The following is a 16,297-nucleotide window of genomic DNA, read 5'->3' as shown; positions in this document are numbered from 1 at the left end:
ATTGAGAAAATCAAGCTATTCTCTATGACCTCCTTCCATCTTATTACTCCTTTACTCTTTGCTCTCTTTACTCTTTCTCCTTTCTTACTCCAGTCTCTAATGAAGTGGCCTTTACCCTATCCAGTCCTTCTACATGTATTCTTGATGTCATTCCCTCCCATCTTTTCTAATAGATTGTCCCTTCAATCTTTCTCTTCCTAATCATCAGTCTTTCCCTATCTGCTAGTTCATTCTCTGTTATCTACAAACACATTTCAGTCTCCTGCATTCTTTTTTTATTTAGTATTTTGTTTTCCACAATTACATGTAAAAACAATTTTCTACCTTCTTTTTTTCAATTGAGTTCCAAATTCTCTCCCACCCCTATTGAAAAGGCAAGCAATTTGATACAGGTTGCATATGTGTAGTCATACAAAACATATTTCCATATTAGTCATGGTGTAAAAGAAAACAGACCAAAACAAAAACCCAAGAAAAATAAAGTAAAAATATGCTTGTGTTACAAATAAAGAAAGTAAAAACATCTGTGTTTAGACTCCATCAGTTCTTTCTCTGGGGATGGGTAGCATTTTTCATCATAAGTCCTTCAGAGTTGTCTTGAATCATTGTAGTTTTTAGAATACCTAAATCATTCACAGTTGATCATCTTACAATATTGCTGTTATTCTGTACAATGTTCTCCTTGTTCTACTCATTTCATTTTGCATCAGTTCACGTTCTGAGAGCATCTAGCTCATCATTTTTTATAGCACAATAGTATTCTATCACAATCATATACCACAAATTGTTCATCCATTCCCCAAGTGATGGGCATCCCCACAATTTCCAAACCTTTGCCACAAGAAAAGAGCTGTTATAAATGTTTGGGCATAGTTCCAAATTACTCTACATAATGGTTGAATCAGTTCACAACTCCACCAACAGTGCATTAGTGTCTCAATTTTCCCACATCCCCTCTAGCATTTGTCATTTTCCTCTTCTGTCCTATTAGTCAATCTAATAGGTATGAGGTATTGTTTTATTTTTATTTATATTGTTTTAATTTGCATTTCTCCAATCAATAGTGATTTAGAGCATTTTTTCACATGCCTATAGATAGCTTTGATTACTTCATCTGAAAACTGCCTCTTTGTATTTTTTGATCATTTGTCGATTGGGGAATGGCTCTTATTTTTATAAATTTGACTCGTTTCTCTATATATTTGAGTAACGAGGCGTTTATCAGAGAAACTTGCTTCAAAAGTTTTTTCAGTTATGATTGCTAACTGTGTTTCTCTCTATCCTATTTCCCTCCTGTTTTTTCTCTCTCCTTTTACCCTGTCCCTCCTCAAAAATATTTTGCTTCTGACTACTAACTTTCCCAATCCACACTTCCTTCTATAAGCACTCCCCGCTTCTTTCATCCTTTTCCCCTCCTACTTTTCTGTATGGTAAGATAGAGTTCTATACTCAACTGAGTGTGTATGTTTTTCTCTCTTTGAGCCAATTCCAATGAAAATAAGGTTCAAGCATTCCCTGCCATCTCCCCCATCTTGCCCTCCACTGTGAAAGCTCTTTCTTGCCTCTTTTATGTGAGATAATTTACCCCATTCTACTTCCCCCTTTCTCTTTCTCCCAGTTCATTCCTCTTTCTCAACCCTTAATTTTATTTTTTTAGATATCCTATCATATTCAACTCACATCTGTGCCCTGTGTCTATATATATATATATATATATATGCCTTCTAACTGCCCTAATAATGAGAAAGTTCTTATAAGTTACAAGTATCATCTTTCCATAAAGGAATGTAAACAGTTTAACTTTATTAATTCCCTGTGATTTCCGTTTCCATTTTCCCTTTTTATGTTTCTCTTGAGTCTCCTCCATTCTTAAAAAACCTCCACTAGATCCACTTTTGCCTCAAACTATTGTCCTTTGTCTCTTCTCCCTTTCTTAGCTAAAGTCCTAGAAAAAGTTATCTATACTTGTTACCTGTTCTCTTCCCACTTAAGTCTCCATTCTTTGTAACCTGATATCTGAACTCATCACTCAACTGAAACTCCTCTAACCAGTTATCTCTTAGTGCCCAAATCTAGTGGGTTTTTTCAGTCCTCATCCTTCCTTCTTTATCTATCTTTGTATCATTTGACACTGTTGAGCATCCTCTTTTCCTGGATATTCTCTCTTTCTGGTGTGTGTGTGTGTGTGTGTGTGTGTGTGTGTGTGTGTGAGAGAGAGAGAGAGAGAGAGAGAGAGAGAGAGAGATAGAGAGAGAGAGAGAGAGAGAGAGAGAGAGAGAGAGAGAGAGAGAGAGAGAGAGAGAGAGACTACTCTACTCCCTCCTGGAGAGGAGAACATTCTACCTCTCTAACTCCCCTGCTTTGCTGGTTCATCATCCATATCAGTCAGTCAATAAACATTTATTAAGCATCTCCTATGTGCCAGACAGTCCCTGCTCTCATGGAGCTCACAGTCTAATTACGGAGACAATATGAAAACAACTATGTACAAAAAAACTATATATAGGATAAATTGGAGATAATTAACAGAGAAAAGGCCATAGAATTAGCCACAGAATCCTGTAGAATGTAGGGTTTTAGCTGGGATTGAAGGAAGCCAGGGAAACCAGGAGGTGGAGACGAGGGAAATGATTTCAGGAATGATTCCAGCCAATGAAAATGCCCAGAGTCAGGTGATGGAGTATCTTTGTTCAAGGAATACCAAGGAGGCCATTGTCACTGCATCACAGAGTACATAGTGAGAGAGAGCGGTGTAAGGTATAAGAAGACGGGAAAAGTAGTGGAGGGTCAGTTTATGAAGGGCTTTGCATACCAAACAGAAGAAATCCCAGTTTTCAAGGAGCTCACAGTCTATTGAAAATTCTTCCCTTTATTTACTCTACTGTCCAGTCAAATTAGCCTTCTTATTTTACCTTGTACTTGGCACTCCATCTCCTGCTGTCATGCCTTCCCTCTGGCTGACTCCCATCTCCAGGATGAATTCCTTATCACCTCAGCCTTATAGAATCTCTAGTTCACTTCAAGGGATACTTGCAGATACTAGTGCATTCCCCCACTATTATCTGGTACTTACTTTGTACAACTATCTATCTATCTATCTATCTATCTATCTATCTATCTATCTATCTGCAATCTCTTCCTTAACTCCTTCAGGTCACTGACTATTTTGCTTTTGTTTTTATCTCCCCAATGCCTAGCACAGGGCTTGGTATACAGTAGGGGCTTTATGCCTTTTAACCATTTTTGACTGATTGTCTTTTGACTCCCATGCAGTCTGTTTGACCAGTTAGATCAGGAGGACATTCAGTGGTAGTAGATTGTGATCCAACTATATTAGCATTTGTGGGTTGTCATTGTCTTTGATTTCAAAAACTGTAGCCAATTTAATTTCAAATAATGGCTAGTAACAATCTTCTCTAGTTTTATCAAATTTGCTTCTTTTCACCTGTAGTAATACTTAATGTTTTATTCCATCTTGGTACTGACTAATACTGACTGTTTGTTAAACTACTGATCATTGTTCAAACATGACTAAATGGTATGACATAAATTTTAACTCTGCAGCGTTCTTACCTGCATGAAGTATTCTTCTAATAAACAGTCAACCCAGGGTTCTGCTACTTCCATTGGCCGGACTTCATTGGATATATCACAGCATTTTATTAATATCATCTTTAGCTGAAAGAAGATACTTTATTAACAAAGAGCTATAATAAATGTCCATAGACATAGGGATTTACAAGTTAATTTCTGACATTTCCAAGTAATTGGTATGTATTCCCATAGACCTTTCCTTCATGACCCTGAGAGAGTCACTTAATCTCTCAGTGGTTTAGGCAAATCATTAAAAACTCTAAATTTCATAGAAAGTACTGACCTGTATTGCTGTATAGAGTTTTCTTACCTGTGAGTTCCTTATGCCAGTGAAATAAAAGGTCCATTCCCTATTCCTATTTGCCTTCTTTGGATTTTTCACTGGTTGATAAGTAGATTTTGATTTTGCAAAGGTCATTTAAAAATTTCTTTTCGTATGCTTTTTATTTGCTAGGAAGTAGATCATAGCATATATGTTGACTGACTAGGAGAGTTCATCTTCTTATCCATTAGTCTCTGCTATGGCTTAATGGAAATAATACTGGACTTGGAGTCAAGAGAACCTTTATTTTGATTCCTGACACTTATGTAATTGTGTGCCCTTATGTAAGACACAACCAGCCTTCGTTTCATTATTTATAAGTCCACTAAAATACTTCAATGGATCTTCAATCTTAACAGTGTGAGTTCTCCCTTTGTCAGTGTAGATCACTGCCCATCCATGGCTTCTTATCTTCTGTGGTTCTCTTTAATATTTTCCATATATCCTATATGAAGAATCTACCAAACATGGTGAAGGTCATCTCTAGATATTTTTATTTCATGGGTTCTAGTGGAAAACTTGGTCTGTCTAGTTGTTATTCCTTGCTAGTACCACAGGATCAGCACACTTTCTTTTCTAAATCATCAGTTTCCTTTGAATATCGTTTACATTACTCCTCATACATGGGTTATTATTGAGTAAATACTATAGTCTATATCCACCATGAATTTCTCTGTGTCTTTTATATCACCTATAACTTACATCCCTTGAAGATTGTGGTTGTCCAAGTAGCTTAGATTCCTTGGAGACCATGCAAGTCCAAGATTCACAATCAAACGGCATCACCAAGTGAACATTTATGTTAAAAAGATGTATCATATTCTCAGAGCAAGCCCATTATATATACCTTTCTAGGTTACCCTGAGGGGTTTGACCCTCTTCTCTTATGCCTCATTTGATCTTCACAGTAATTCTATGAACTAAATACGATCTCCATTTTATGAATTGATAAGCTAAGGGTTAGAGAAATTAATTCACTTGGACCAAATCATGCAGCTAATATTAATGGTGGAGCCAAAATATGAGCTTAGCTATTTCTGACTCCTGGTGTCTTTGATCTATCGCACACAGTCCAAACCAAAAGGGTTAGGAACATAAATTAATCTTTCTCTGATGATCCACTTGAAGTTCTTGTAGTGCTGAAGAGTGATCTTTTTCACTTTACTGTGAATGTGCAAATGTGTCTGTTTTAAATAAATTCAATCTAATAAAGTGCCAGATAGAACAGTTAATTATATTCACAAGACGACAGAGCAAAGTTAATTCATTTCTTCCATTTCTCTCATACAAAACTGATCACATAATAGAGACTGGAGAATGCATTCTATTTTAAGGCTACTTAGGAGTAGGAAGACCTCAGTGTCCTAGAAATCAACTGGGACTTTGTAAGTTAGCACTATATGCTATAAGTCAAGTAATATTTGAAAAGCAAGTTTCACATTACTGTCCTCTTGGTCAGTGTTCTTGGGAGGCAGGTATACCATCATCCATTGAAACTGGGACAATCGAATTATTTGGGGAATTCTTCAGTTCTCAATTTATCAGTGTACACTTGGTATGGATTCTATCATGTTTGGGCATAAATGGCCTTTCAGAGAATTGCTAACAAGCAAAATTCTGATAGCTATTCTATACTTATAAGCTTACAAGGCAAATTATTACTTTGAAGTAGGTTGTAGGTATTGCATACTGCATATAAATATGATAATATAAACAAAAGACCTTGTTGGATTCTGATCATCGGAAGAATGAAGTATCAGAAGGCTACTTACATAAATCATATGTTCCTCATTTGTATAGTCAAAATTTTCCATTTTCTCCTTAAAAGAATCCAAAATTTCTGCATGTCTTGCCATGTCAGTGGCCAGGATTAATGTGATTATCCCCTAAATAATTGAAATGACAATGCATGAATCAAACAGTCTATCTATCTACCTACCTATAAACACACATATATGCCTTTTACATTTTCTCTGGGATTAAATTGTTTCCCAGATGTGAACTGGGAATGCTTTTTTGAATTAGACAATACGAATTCATCAGAATGGTATACTCATTATTTGAAAATTCTCTCCACTAATGCAGATTGGAAACTCTTCTATAATTTATAGAGTTGATGGGCACACAGAGCACTATAAGATTTGTTCTTGGTCACACAGCTAGTCAGAGGATGGACTAGAACCAAGATATTATTTAAAAAAAAAAACAATTAATTAATTTTTAGTTTTCAACATTTACTTCCATAAGATTTTGAGTTCCAAATTTTCTCTCTCTCCCTCCCCCCTCCCTCCCCTTCCTCAAGATGGTATGCAATCTGATATAGGTTCTACATATACATTCATATTAAACATGTTTTCACATTAGTCATGCTGTAAGTAAGAATTAGTGGGCAGCTAGGTGGTGCTGTGAGTAGAGCACCAGCCCTGGAGTCAGGAGGACCTGAGTTCAAATTCGGCCTCAGACACTTGACACATGTACTAGCTGTATGATCTTGGGAAAGTCACTTAACCCCAATTGCCCTGCCTTCCCCCCTCCAAAAACAAAAACAAAAAAATTTTTTAAAAAAGTAAGAATTAGAACCAATGGGAGAAACCAGGAGAAAGAAGAAACGAACAAACAAAAAAAGAGAACAAATATTATGCTTCAATCTGCATTCAGACCCCATAGTTCTTTCTCTGGATGGGCATAGCATTTTCCATCATGAATCTTTTGGAATTGTCTTAGATCCTTGTATTGCTGAGAAGAACTAAGTCTATCAAAATTAGTCAACACGCAATGTGGCTATAACTGTGTACAATGTTCTCCTGGTTCTGCTCATTTCACTTATTTATGTATTGGACTATCTGAAAGCCATGATCTAAAAAAGAGCCTAGACATCATCTTTCAAGAAATAATCAAGGAAAAGGGTCCTGATATTCTAGAACCAGTGGGTAAAAATAGAAATGGAAAAAAACCTACCAATCATCTTCTGAAAGAGATTCCAAAATTAAAACATCCAGGAATAGTATAGCCAAATTCCAGAGCTCCCAGGTCAAAGTGAAAATATTGTAAGTAGCCATAAAGAAACATTTCAGATATTGTGGAGCTATAGTCAGGATAATACAAGATTGAGTAGTTTCTACATTAAAGGGTTAGAGGGCTTGGAATATAATATTCTGGAGGGAAAAGAAGCTAGGATTACAACCAAGAATCGCCTACTCAGCAAAACTGAGTATAATCCTTCTTGGAGGGGTGGGAATGGATATTCGTTGAAATAGAGGACTTTCAAGCATTCCTGATGAAAAGACCCGAGCTGAATAGAAAATTTGACTTTCAAATACAAGACTCAAGGAAGCATAAAAATGAAAACAGGAAAGAATAATCGTAAGAGATTCAGTAAAGTTAAACTATTTACATTCCTATATGGGAAAAATGATATTTGTAACTCCTAAAAACTTTGTCATTACTAGGGCAGTTAGAAGGAGTATACATAGAAAGCACAGGTGTTAGTTGAATATGATGAGACTATTATCTTAAAAAAACCAAAACAAAATTAAAGATAAGGAAGAGGAATGCACTGGGAGAAGGGGAAAGGAAGAGATAGAATAGGGTAAATTATCTCACACAAAAGAGGCAAGAAAGAGCATTCACAGTGGAGGGGAATATGGGGGAAGTGGCAGTGAACACCTGAACCTTACTCCCATTGGAACTGGCTCAAAGAGAGAATAACATAAACACTCAGTTGGGTATATAAATCTATTTAATCACACAGGAAAGCAGAGGTGGAAAGGATAAGAAAAGGGAGAATGGATTGGACAAGGTGAAAGTCAGAAGCAAAACGCTTTTGAGAATGGACAGGGTGAAAGGAGAGAGAGTAAGGTAAATGGGGGAAAATAGAATGAAGGGAAATACATGTCAATTGTTGTAATATCAATTAAGTTGGGACTTTTTTCCTGTTTTAGAATGATAAATTAATTAATTGTCTTTGATTGAGCCTTGCTAGGTACAAAGCCCCAGGCCCAAACCTCTATCTACTAGGTGCTAAGCCTATGTGGGCAAGAAGCCCTCAGGGTCCTAAGGGGAGTTGCTAAGACCAGAGCCAATAGTAGGAGCCTGAGTTCTGGTCACTCAGATGACATTTGATGATGGCTAAAGAGTGTATAAAAAGAGAGAAAAGAGCTATTTGCTTGGGTCTCTCACTCTTGGAGGTGTGTTTATGTGGAGACTCTGGGCAGCTGTAGTTAAGAGCCCTCCAACTTGTAAACCTGGATGTTGGAACTTTGTTAAACCCTGATAACTATGGATTGAGATTTGAATCAGACAAGGTCTGTCTGTTGATGTTTGTAATTTGTTTGTATTTGCTCTGAAGTTCAGGGTGCTGGCCTTTTCCCCTGAACTAAGTGAATGATATTTGTATGTTGGATTGAAATAAGATTGTTAACCCCGTAATGCTACTTTCCCTAGTAAAGCAGATCAAAAGAATCTGTGCTGGCAGCATTCTTGTTGTTGGGCTTGTATTGATCTTTCACCCCCACAGCAGCTGCTAGCTGAATTGTTGCAACAATAGTAATCATAAAAAATTTATGATTTCTCTGATAAAGACCTCATTTCTCAAATATATAAAGAACTGAATCAAATGTATAGAAATAAGAACCATTCTCAAATAGATAAATGACCAAAGGATATGAAGAGGCAGTTTTCAGACAAAGTCATCAAAGCTATCTAGTCATATGAAAAAATGCTCTAAATCACTATTGATTGGAGAAATGCAAATTAAAACAACTCTGAGCAACATTCCACACCCATCAGCTTGGCTAATATGATAGAAAAAGAAAATGAAAGATATTACAGAGGATATGGGCAAATCGAGACACTAATGCACTGTTAGTGAAATTGTATACTGACTCAACCACTGTGAGGAGCAATTTGGAACAATGCCCAAAGGGCTATAAAACCATGTATACCCTTTGACTAAGCAATACCATTCCTAGGTCTATATCCTAAAGAGATAAAAAACAGAAAGGAAAAGGACCTACATGTACAAAAAGTAGCAGCTCTTTACGTGGTGGCAAAGAATTGGAAATTGAGGGAATGCCCATCAATTGGGGAATGGCTGAACAAATTGTGATATGTGATTGTGATGAAACATTATTGTGCTATGAGAAATGATGATCAGGATGTCCTCAGAAAAACCTGGAAAGACTTACATGAACGGATACAAAGTGAATTGAGCAGAACTAGCAGAACATTGTATGCAGTAACAGCAATATTGTATGATTGTATCAACAATACAGTGTTCCAAGACAATTCTGACAGACTCATGATGAAAAATGCTATTCATCTTGAGACAAAGAACTGATGGCATCTGAATGTAGATCAAAGCATATTATTTATTTATTTTTATTAGTTTTTTTGGTTGTTTTCCTTCACAACAGGACTAACATGGAAATATATTTTACATGACTACACATGTATAACTTATATCAAATTGCAGTGAGAAGGGGAAGCAACTGGGGGAGGGGGAAGAGAATTAGAATTTAAAAATTAAAAAAAACTATTGTTAAAATTGATTTTATATGTAACTAGGGGAAAATGAAATATTAAATTATATTTTTAAAAGAAACAATAATAAAGTTTTGAAAATTAACCAAAAAAATAAGAGGAAATGTCATAGAAAAGTGTCCCCTGCTCCCACAGGCTAGATATTGTAGCTATTGGGTCCTCATATACAAACCTGCCTTATCTTTTTGAAATCTTCTGTTGTTACATTGGAGAAAATATTGCATTCAGGCTGGGAAATGATCTGGAAAGCTACTGCACAGTGATGGTTCTCCAGAGGTGAAATGTCATTGTAGCGTATTGCTAGTTCTGTGCGTGCATTAATCTGGTAACTGGTATCAAGAAGAGAGTGAGAAATCGAAGTACAGTTTACACAGATGTATCCTACACAGCAATATGTATGATAACAAAAAATCTACTGCCACCTTAATAATCTTATGTATACATATTATTTAGTTTTATTTTACCGATGTGAAAACACTATTAAGTAAGTAGTTTCCCTATTTTACTATCTCCATTTTAGAGATGAGGATATTAGGGCTCAGAGAAGGTCAAGAGTGTTGCTTGGGAGGACTTCTATTTCTGAAGTCTATTGTATTTTGTACTACATACAAGGTGAGAATTTCAACATATAAAATACTCAAGCCTTGTAATTACTTTCTTTGGGGTAGAATTTTCTGCACATTCAATTAAATTTCATTTAGCAAACTTTTTTTTAAAACACCTACTACATGCAAAGCACTGTAGTAGGCATTGAGAATACAAAGACGAAAACTATATAGTTGCTTTTGAAGAACTTAAAATCTAATAGAGGGAAAAAATAAGAGAGAAATTGTATGCGTCAAATATGACCAAAAAGGAAAAAAGCCTATGGCTATGAGTGGTTTCTGAAACCAATCTCATTACTTTATGCTGCCTTATATATTTATAAACCTGTTCTAGATTTCACAATGTTTCTACCTCTCCCATCTTCCACATAAGTATAAACATATACATAGGATATATAAATTTATAGTTAAGGATTGGTCACAGATTTTTGATACTGAGTTTTGAGAAAAAGTATTCAATTGCAAGGTTTTACAAAAATACCAACATTTTAATATATTAAAATAATTATTTAAAAAAAAACCAGAATGTACTTTCAAGTCAAATTTAAATTTATTTCCTATTTCATCAGGGGATGGGGAATAGAGTTTGTACATCAGCAGCTGAGGGTTCTGAATTACTGGAATGGGAAGACTATAAGGAAGTTGGAATATCTTAACTCTTGAGAAGTTTGTCCAGCTAGAGTAAAATTAATTAGAGGGAAGTCCTGCCTTGGGGGAAGGGGCAGGTAATTTCCTAATTCATCATGCACCTAAAAGGGACTTTAAAAGCTATTTACCACAACACCCTCAATTTCTTTATTTGCATGAACAATTAAATTAAAAATAGAACTCAGAGGCATCAGAGGAAACTGAGAGAATATTAGTGATTTACTTAAATTCACACAGGTTATTGGAGGTTGAAATCTGAACCCAGGCCTTCTGAGTTGAGAGTTGGTGATGTTTTCATTGGGCCATACTGCTCCATATTCATATTTGAGCAGATGTTGCTGAGTGTGAATGTGCAAAGAAAAGATACAAATTGTGGTATACATGTTGGACAAAATGAAAGGACTAGAAGGGAGTATCCTCATAAGTGAAGTCATGACCTTACCAAAATAACTTTACTCACTTTCTAAGGAGAAACTAGAACTTCTATTTTTTCAAATCTCCCAAACTGGAAAATCATGCCATAGATGATTAGATACATAGGGAGAGATATGAACCCTCTCAATAAAAGTCTAAATTAAGTGGAAAGAAAGAGAAAGTCTTTTCTCACAGCTACAACTTTAAATTGTTATGAATATCAGAAGATTGTTTGATATAATGAATCACTTCTCTTTTGCTTGCCAGTTTATCCTTTAAAATGAAGATGGCAAAAATGTTTTTGAACGTACGTATTATTGTATCCTGGGTGATCCAGATCATGACAGATAGCTGCAGTCATTAGAACTAAGATATCCATTTGAGAAAACTTTTCCTACAATAGAAAAAAATGCAATAGTACATAGTTATTCAGCCTTTTACACTCGCTTTATAGAAGAGAATCATTATTGATACTTGATGGAAGTGAATGATCAGTCCCACATACTCGGAACACATTCTTTTCTTACTTAGACTTTTTAGAATTCCTAGCTTCCTTCAGTGCATCCTTAGGAGGTAATATTTCCTGCATAAGGTCTTTTTTGGTGCTTCCCCTACCTCCACAGTTATCAGGGTTCCTTCTCTCCTGAAATTGCTTTGCTTATTCTTTGTATTTATTTGTATATCACACTTGTTTCACTAAGCTTTCTCACTGAGACTATACATATTGTCACTGAATCTTTAAGAGACAAATGGAATACTGCAGAAAAACTGTGCTGGCAGTTGGGAGTAATCTTACTATGTCTTATTAGAATGCACTTCATCCCATGGATGAGGTGTCAGAGAGGGTAAGTGTTTTAACTTTGATATAGAATATATTACATAAACTGTAGAGAAAACAGAAAGGAGGCGAGGTGAAACTTTTTTCTTATGAAAACTGTCTTAAGAAAAGTCTATGAAGAACTGGCAGTTTACAGTGTATTCTAAAAGACTGCTTCATGTGATGGCTGAAAAAAGGACAAAGAAAAAGGACTGTCATAACTAACCTCTTTCCTCAGAGAATGAATTAAACTCTTATTGTGAGGAAAAGTATGAAGGAGAATCTTGGGAGACTTTAATCAGTATGTAAACTAAATTATGAAACTGTGTTTCTAGAAGTGAGGTCCAGAATAACTATAGTAAGAGTTTGATGAACTGGAATTGAGGTTAAAGGTAACAATTAATTAATGAAAAAGAGGTTGCAATTCTATTAATTAATAAAGTTCCAAACATTCCCCTAGATTACTCTAGAATTCAGAATGATAATATAAAATATAGGAACAAGTCAAGTAGCAGTTTGAGAAATCGACCGACAAGGGGCTGTGATGGACACCAGACCTTCTGTAATCTTGGTTATATATATGTATTGCATGCCTTCAGTACACCCTTTCTTAGTTGATTCCCTATTCTACTCACAATAGCTGTTTCAAACCTTCCCATTGCTACTCAAATTTCCTCAGCCTCTACCTTCCACCTTCTCTGCTGGGGACTCTGCCCCATAGGTTACCAAAATAATGGAGGCCATTCACTGGGGTTGACCCTGATAAGGAGAAGAATCACCTTTTCATCTGAAATGGAGGAAAAGAAGAGATAGTAGGGGTGGGAGGAAGATATTTGAGTGATATGAAATGAGCAGTGAGAAAAGGGGAAGTGAGTTGGCAACTGACCTCAATTTGTTTGTGTGCGTGTGTGTGTGTGTGTGTGTGTGTGTGTGTGTGTAAGTCTTCAGCTAAAATCTGTTTCATTTTTGTGTTTGGGTCAAGGAAGGCAGATTTGATTTAGTTGATATAGTCACGGAATACAATTACATATGATGAATTATTGATGTAGTAACAAGGCTCTGACACCTGTTAATCTCTTTATGAAGTATTAACACTTATTTCTGAGTCAGAAAGGACAATATGGGGACAAAGGTCAACGTATGAGAAATCTGGCTTTGGATTCACAAGAGAAGTAGACCTAAACATAGAGGTAAGCCCAAAGAAAACACAAAGAGAAAACACTTAGACACCTGAAAGTATCAAAGGAGGGAGTAACTTTGGTCATTTGTGTTCTCTCTATATGTGCCTTACTATCATTGTACAAGTTTATACCTGTTCTTTCCATGGATGCTGCATGTATTTTTAGGAGAACATGCCACCAGGGATGCAGTGGGGTTTGAGGGGTGGTGGTTTGAGTGGAGGTGGAGGTGGAGTGGGGATGGTTTGTAACTACTGTTTTTACTATACCATCTTATAAATGTTTTTCCTAACAACTAATTGTGTCTACAACGAGGCATCTGGTGATGGAGAACAGAGTTTGTACATCAGCAGCTGAGGGTTCTGAATTACTGGAATGGGAAGACTATAAGGTAGTCGGAATATGTTAGCTCTTGAGAAGTTTGTCCCGCTAGAGTAAAATTAATTAGAGAGAAGTCCTGCCTTGAGGGGAGGGGCAGGTAATAAGATTATTTGAGGTCCTTCTTTGTGCTGGTGATGCTAAATGCAGTGAGGCCCCAGGAGACCTACAATCCAGTAGGAAAGATTCAGGAGACAGTGGTTCGTTGTACTGGAGAAAGCCCTGGAGGGGTGTGTGTGCATGCTTGTGTGTTTCTCTGTGTGTGTGTGTGTGTGTGTGTGTGTGTGTGGAGGCCATGGAAGCCACGGAAGCCACCTGGCCCTGGCTTTGTGGCCCTGACTGAGCTCTGCTTTGAAGATGACGCTGGGCAAGACTGAAGGAAGCTGGGAAACCAGCGGTATGATGAAGGAGGGTAAATAGAGGGAGCTTGTCCCTGTTGCTGTCTTTGTATCAGGGTCTAGGGCCTACAGAATCTGGAAGCTGCAAGGTGTGAGGTGGATGTTTAGGTCTTGTCTCCAGGGACCAGGCATGGAGATAGTGCTGGGGCAGGGCTATCTGGGGCAGGGTGGGAAGATATGAATAGCAGAGAAGGTGGGGAATCTTGTCTAGTCCACTGACATTCAACTCGAAGGAACATTTGGGAGGATAAGAAAATATCAGACTATAAGATTAATGGCTTGGAAACTCTTAATTTTAGTTATTTCTTGGTATATAGGCTGGGATAAATTTGGAGGCAGCTGTACATGTCAGCCAGGGGCTGCTAATAGAGTGTTCCCCTTTTTTTCTGCCCAAGGAAAGATACTTTTTTTCCCAAATAAAATCTGGATCTCGTCTTCATTCCTTTCTCAGCATTGTGAGGCTGCGACGAGTGCAAAGACTGAAAGGAAGCAGGAGATAGATGCTCTAGAGGAGGCAGAACAAGGACCCACCTGGAGAAAGCAGAGAGATATCATGCAGTACATCATCTGGGTCACACAGAAGCAGTGTCGAAAGTTATGAAAGGGGTTGTCTCTATAGTTGTCATGGATGCAGAGCTGCCAAAATAAAAAATACATATATATATATGTATATAGTATGAGCTGAATTCTTGGCACTATTAACCACTTATGCCTTTCTAAGCTGAGGCAGACTAGTTAGGATTCCATCTTCCCTCTCCATTTCTAACTCTATCCTTAGAGCTTATTGTTCTTTTTCCTTCTCCTTCCCCCATTCTTGTTCTATAATAATAATGATGATAATAATGCCATTTATTCATATTAGGTGCATATCTATGAAGATACTGAAATAACCTGATAAAACTAACCTGAAGCAGGCAAGATTACCTTTGTGACATATGGGGAAATTGGGACTCATAAAGTGAAATTACTTTCCATGAGACATGCATTAAGTCAGCCATAAAACAGGAAATAGAACTTCGGCCTCCTAAAGCAAGGCGCATTAGAACACATCATCTCACTTTATTTATCTTACTTTATACATTTTTATTTGATTCTCATTTTCTTTAGGTTCATCAAATACAGAATTTAAGGTTCAAGGAATATTATTTATTTATAGCAAAAATAGTCTTTAGGAGTTGTCCCACCCATCTCCATCTCTTGTAGCTGGTTCAGTTGTGTTTTAATTGTTTTTTTTTTGTCTGAACCTGTGATTTCATCGAGGAAGGGAATTCCTGGTGAGGAAACTCACTTAGCAATCAGAACTGAGAAAGTAAGGGACTTTACTAAGTTTTTATAGTATGTGTCAGAGGTAGGACTCAAGACTTTCTGACACCAAAGCCAGCTCTTGGTTCATTAAATCATATTGCCTCTGGTGGCCTTGAATACAAGCTGTAAATTAATTCAATTTTTAACCAGCTTAGAATTAGAAGCATTGCACACACACACACACACACACACACACACACACATACACACATACACACACACTTCTGCCTCATGTCTATAGTCCCAAAACTTTCTTTGAGCTTCTGGATCTTGAATTTTTCAGGCATCACATTAGAAAAATAATTTTGCAAGTTGGATTTACTAGATGAACTATCTTTGCTTCCACTAATTTGTAGCACTGTAACACTTTCTATTCTTATTATAAATTCTATACCAGCTTGGTAGAGAGTTAAAAATCTTTGAACAAGAAGCCTAGTTTACAACCTAACACTTCTGAGGATAATCTTCATCTTTAGAAAGCCCAGTTTCATCCAAGAAGTATCTATGGAATCAAAACATTTGTAATTCTAAACAAGGGACAAATCATATGCTTAATAATTACCAGCCACCTCTTCAGCGTGATAGGGTTGATATTAAAATCTTTGACTAGACCAAGATCATGGTACATGTGTTCTAAACAGCTTAGCATCTGTAAGGAAATTGAGAAAGGAATTGTTAGTAAAACATGCTGACTCATTACAGAGTCTAAGAATATTTAGGGGCCTCAGAAGACATCTGAGACATTAAGGACAAGCAGATTCTTGTTCCTGACCAGGCATCTGGGCTACAACATCACTGAAAGCGGTCATCAAGCATCTGCCTGAATATTTCCAGTGAGGTAGAACTCACTACCTCCTGAGACAGCCCATTCTACTTTTGGATAGTTCTAATCCTTAGCAAGTTTTTCCTGACATCAAGTCAAAATCTGCCCCTCTGGAACTTTCATCTAGCTTAGTTCTATATTTTGAGGCCAAACAGGACAATTTTAAACCTTCTTTTACATGACAACACTTCAAATACTTTTATTTTGTTTTATTGTTGATATGATCAACTATGCTGATAATTTTTACTTCCTCTTCTGTTAACCTGGGCAATTT

The 16,297-nt window shown here is 36.7% G+C and overlaps 1 protein-coding gene across 3 annotated transcripts in view; it reads right to left on the bottom strand.

The window, feature by feature from the left end:
* PDE9A (phosphodiesterase 9A) overlaps positions 1–16,297 on the bottom strand; it is a 173,031-nt gene that overhangs the window by 7,757 nt on the left and 148,977 nt on the right. For all 3 annotated transcript variants that reach the window (XM_036747416.1, XM_036747414.1, XM_036747415.1), the window contains 6 exons: positions 15,763–15,849; positions 14,427–14,531; positions 11,436–11,518; positions 9,630–9,786; positions 5,689–5,802; positions 3,574–3,678 (listed from right to left, as the gene is read on the bottom strand). In XM_036747416.1, coding sequence (XP_036603311.1) covers positions 3,574–3,678; positions 5,689–5,802; positions 9,630–9,786; positions 11,436–11,518; positions 14,427–14,531; positions 15,763–15,849 — 651 coding nt within the window. The remainder of the gene's footprint in view (positions 1–3,573; positions 3,679–5,688; positions 5,803–9,629; positions 9,787–11,435; positions 11,519–14,426; positions 14,532–15,762; positions 15,850–16,297) is intronic.

This window comes from Trichosurus vulpecula, chromosome 2 (assembly GCF_011100635.1).
Source record: "Trichosurus vulpecula isolate mTriVul1 chromosome 2, mTriVul1.pri, whole genome shotgun sequence".
Taxonomy (NCBI): domain Eukaryota; kingdom Metazoa; phylum Chordata; class Mammalia; order Diprotodontia; family Phalangeridae; genus Trichosurus; species Trichosurus vulpecula.
Note: the sequence above shows the minus strand (reverse complement) of the source record. Positions and strands in the feature narration are given on the sequence as shown.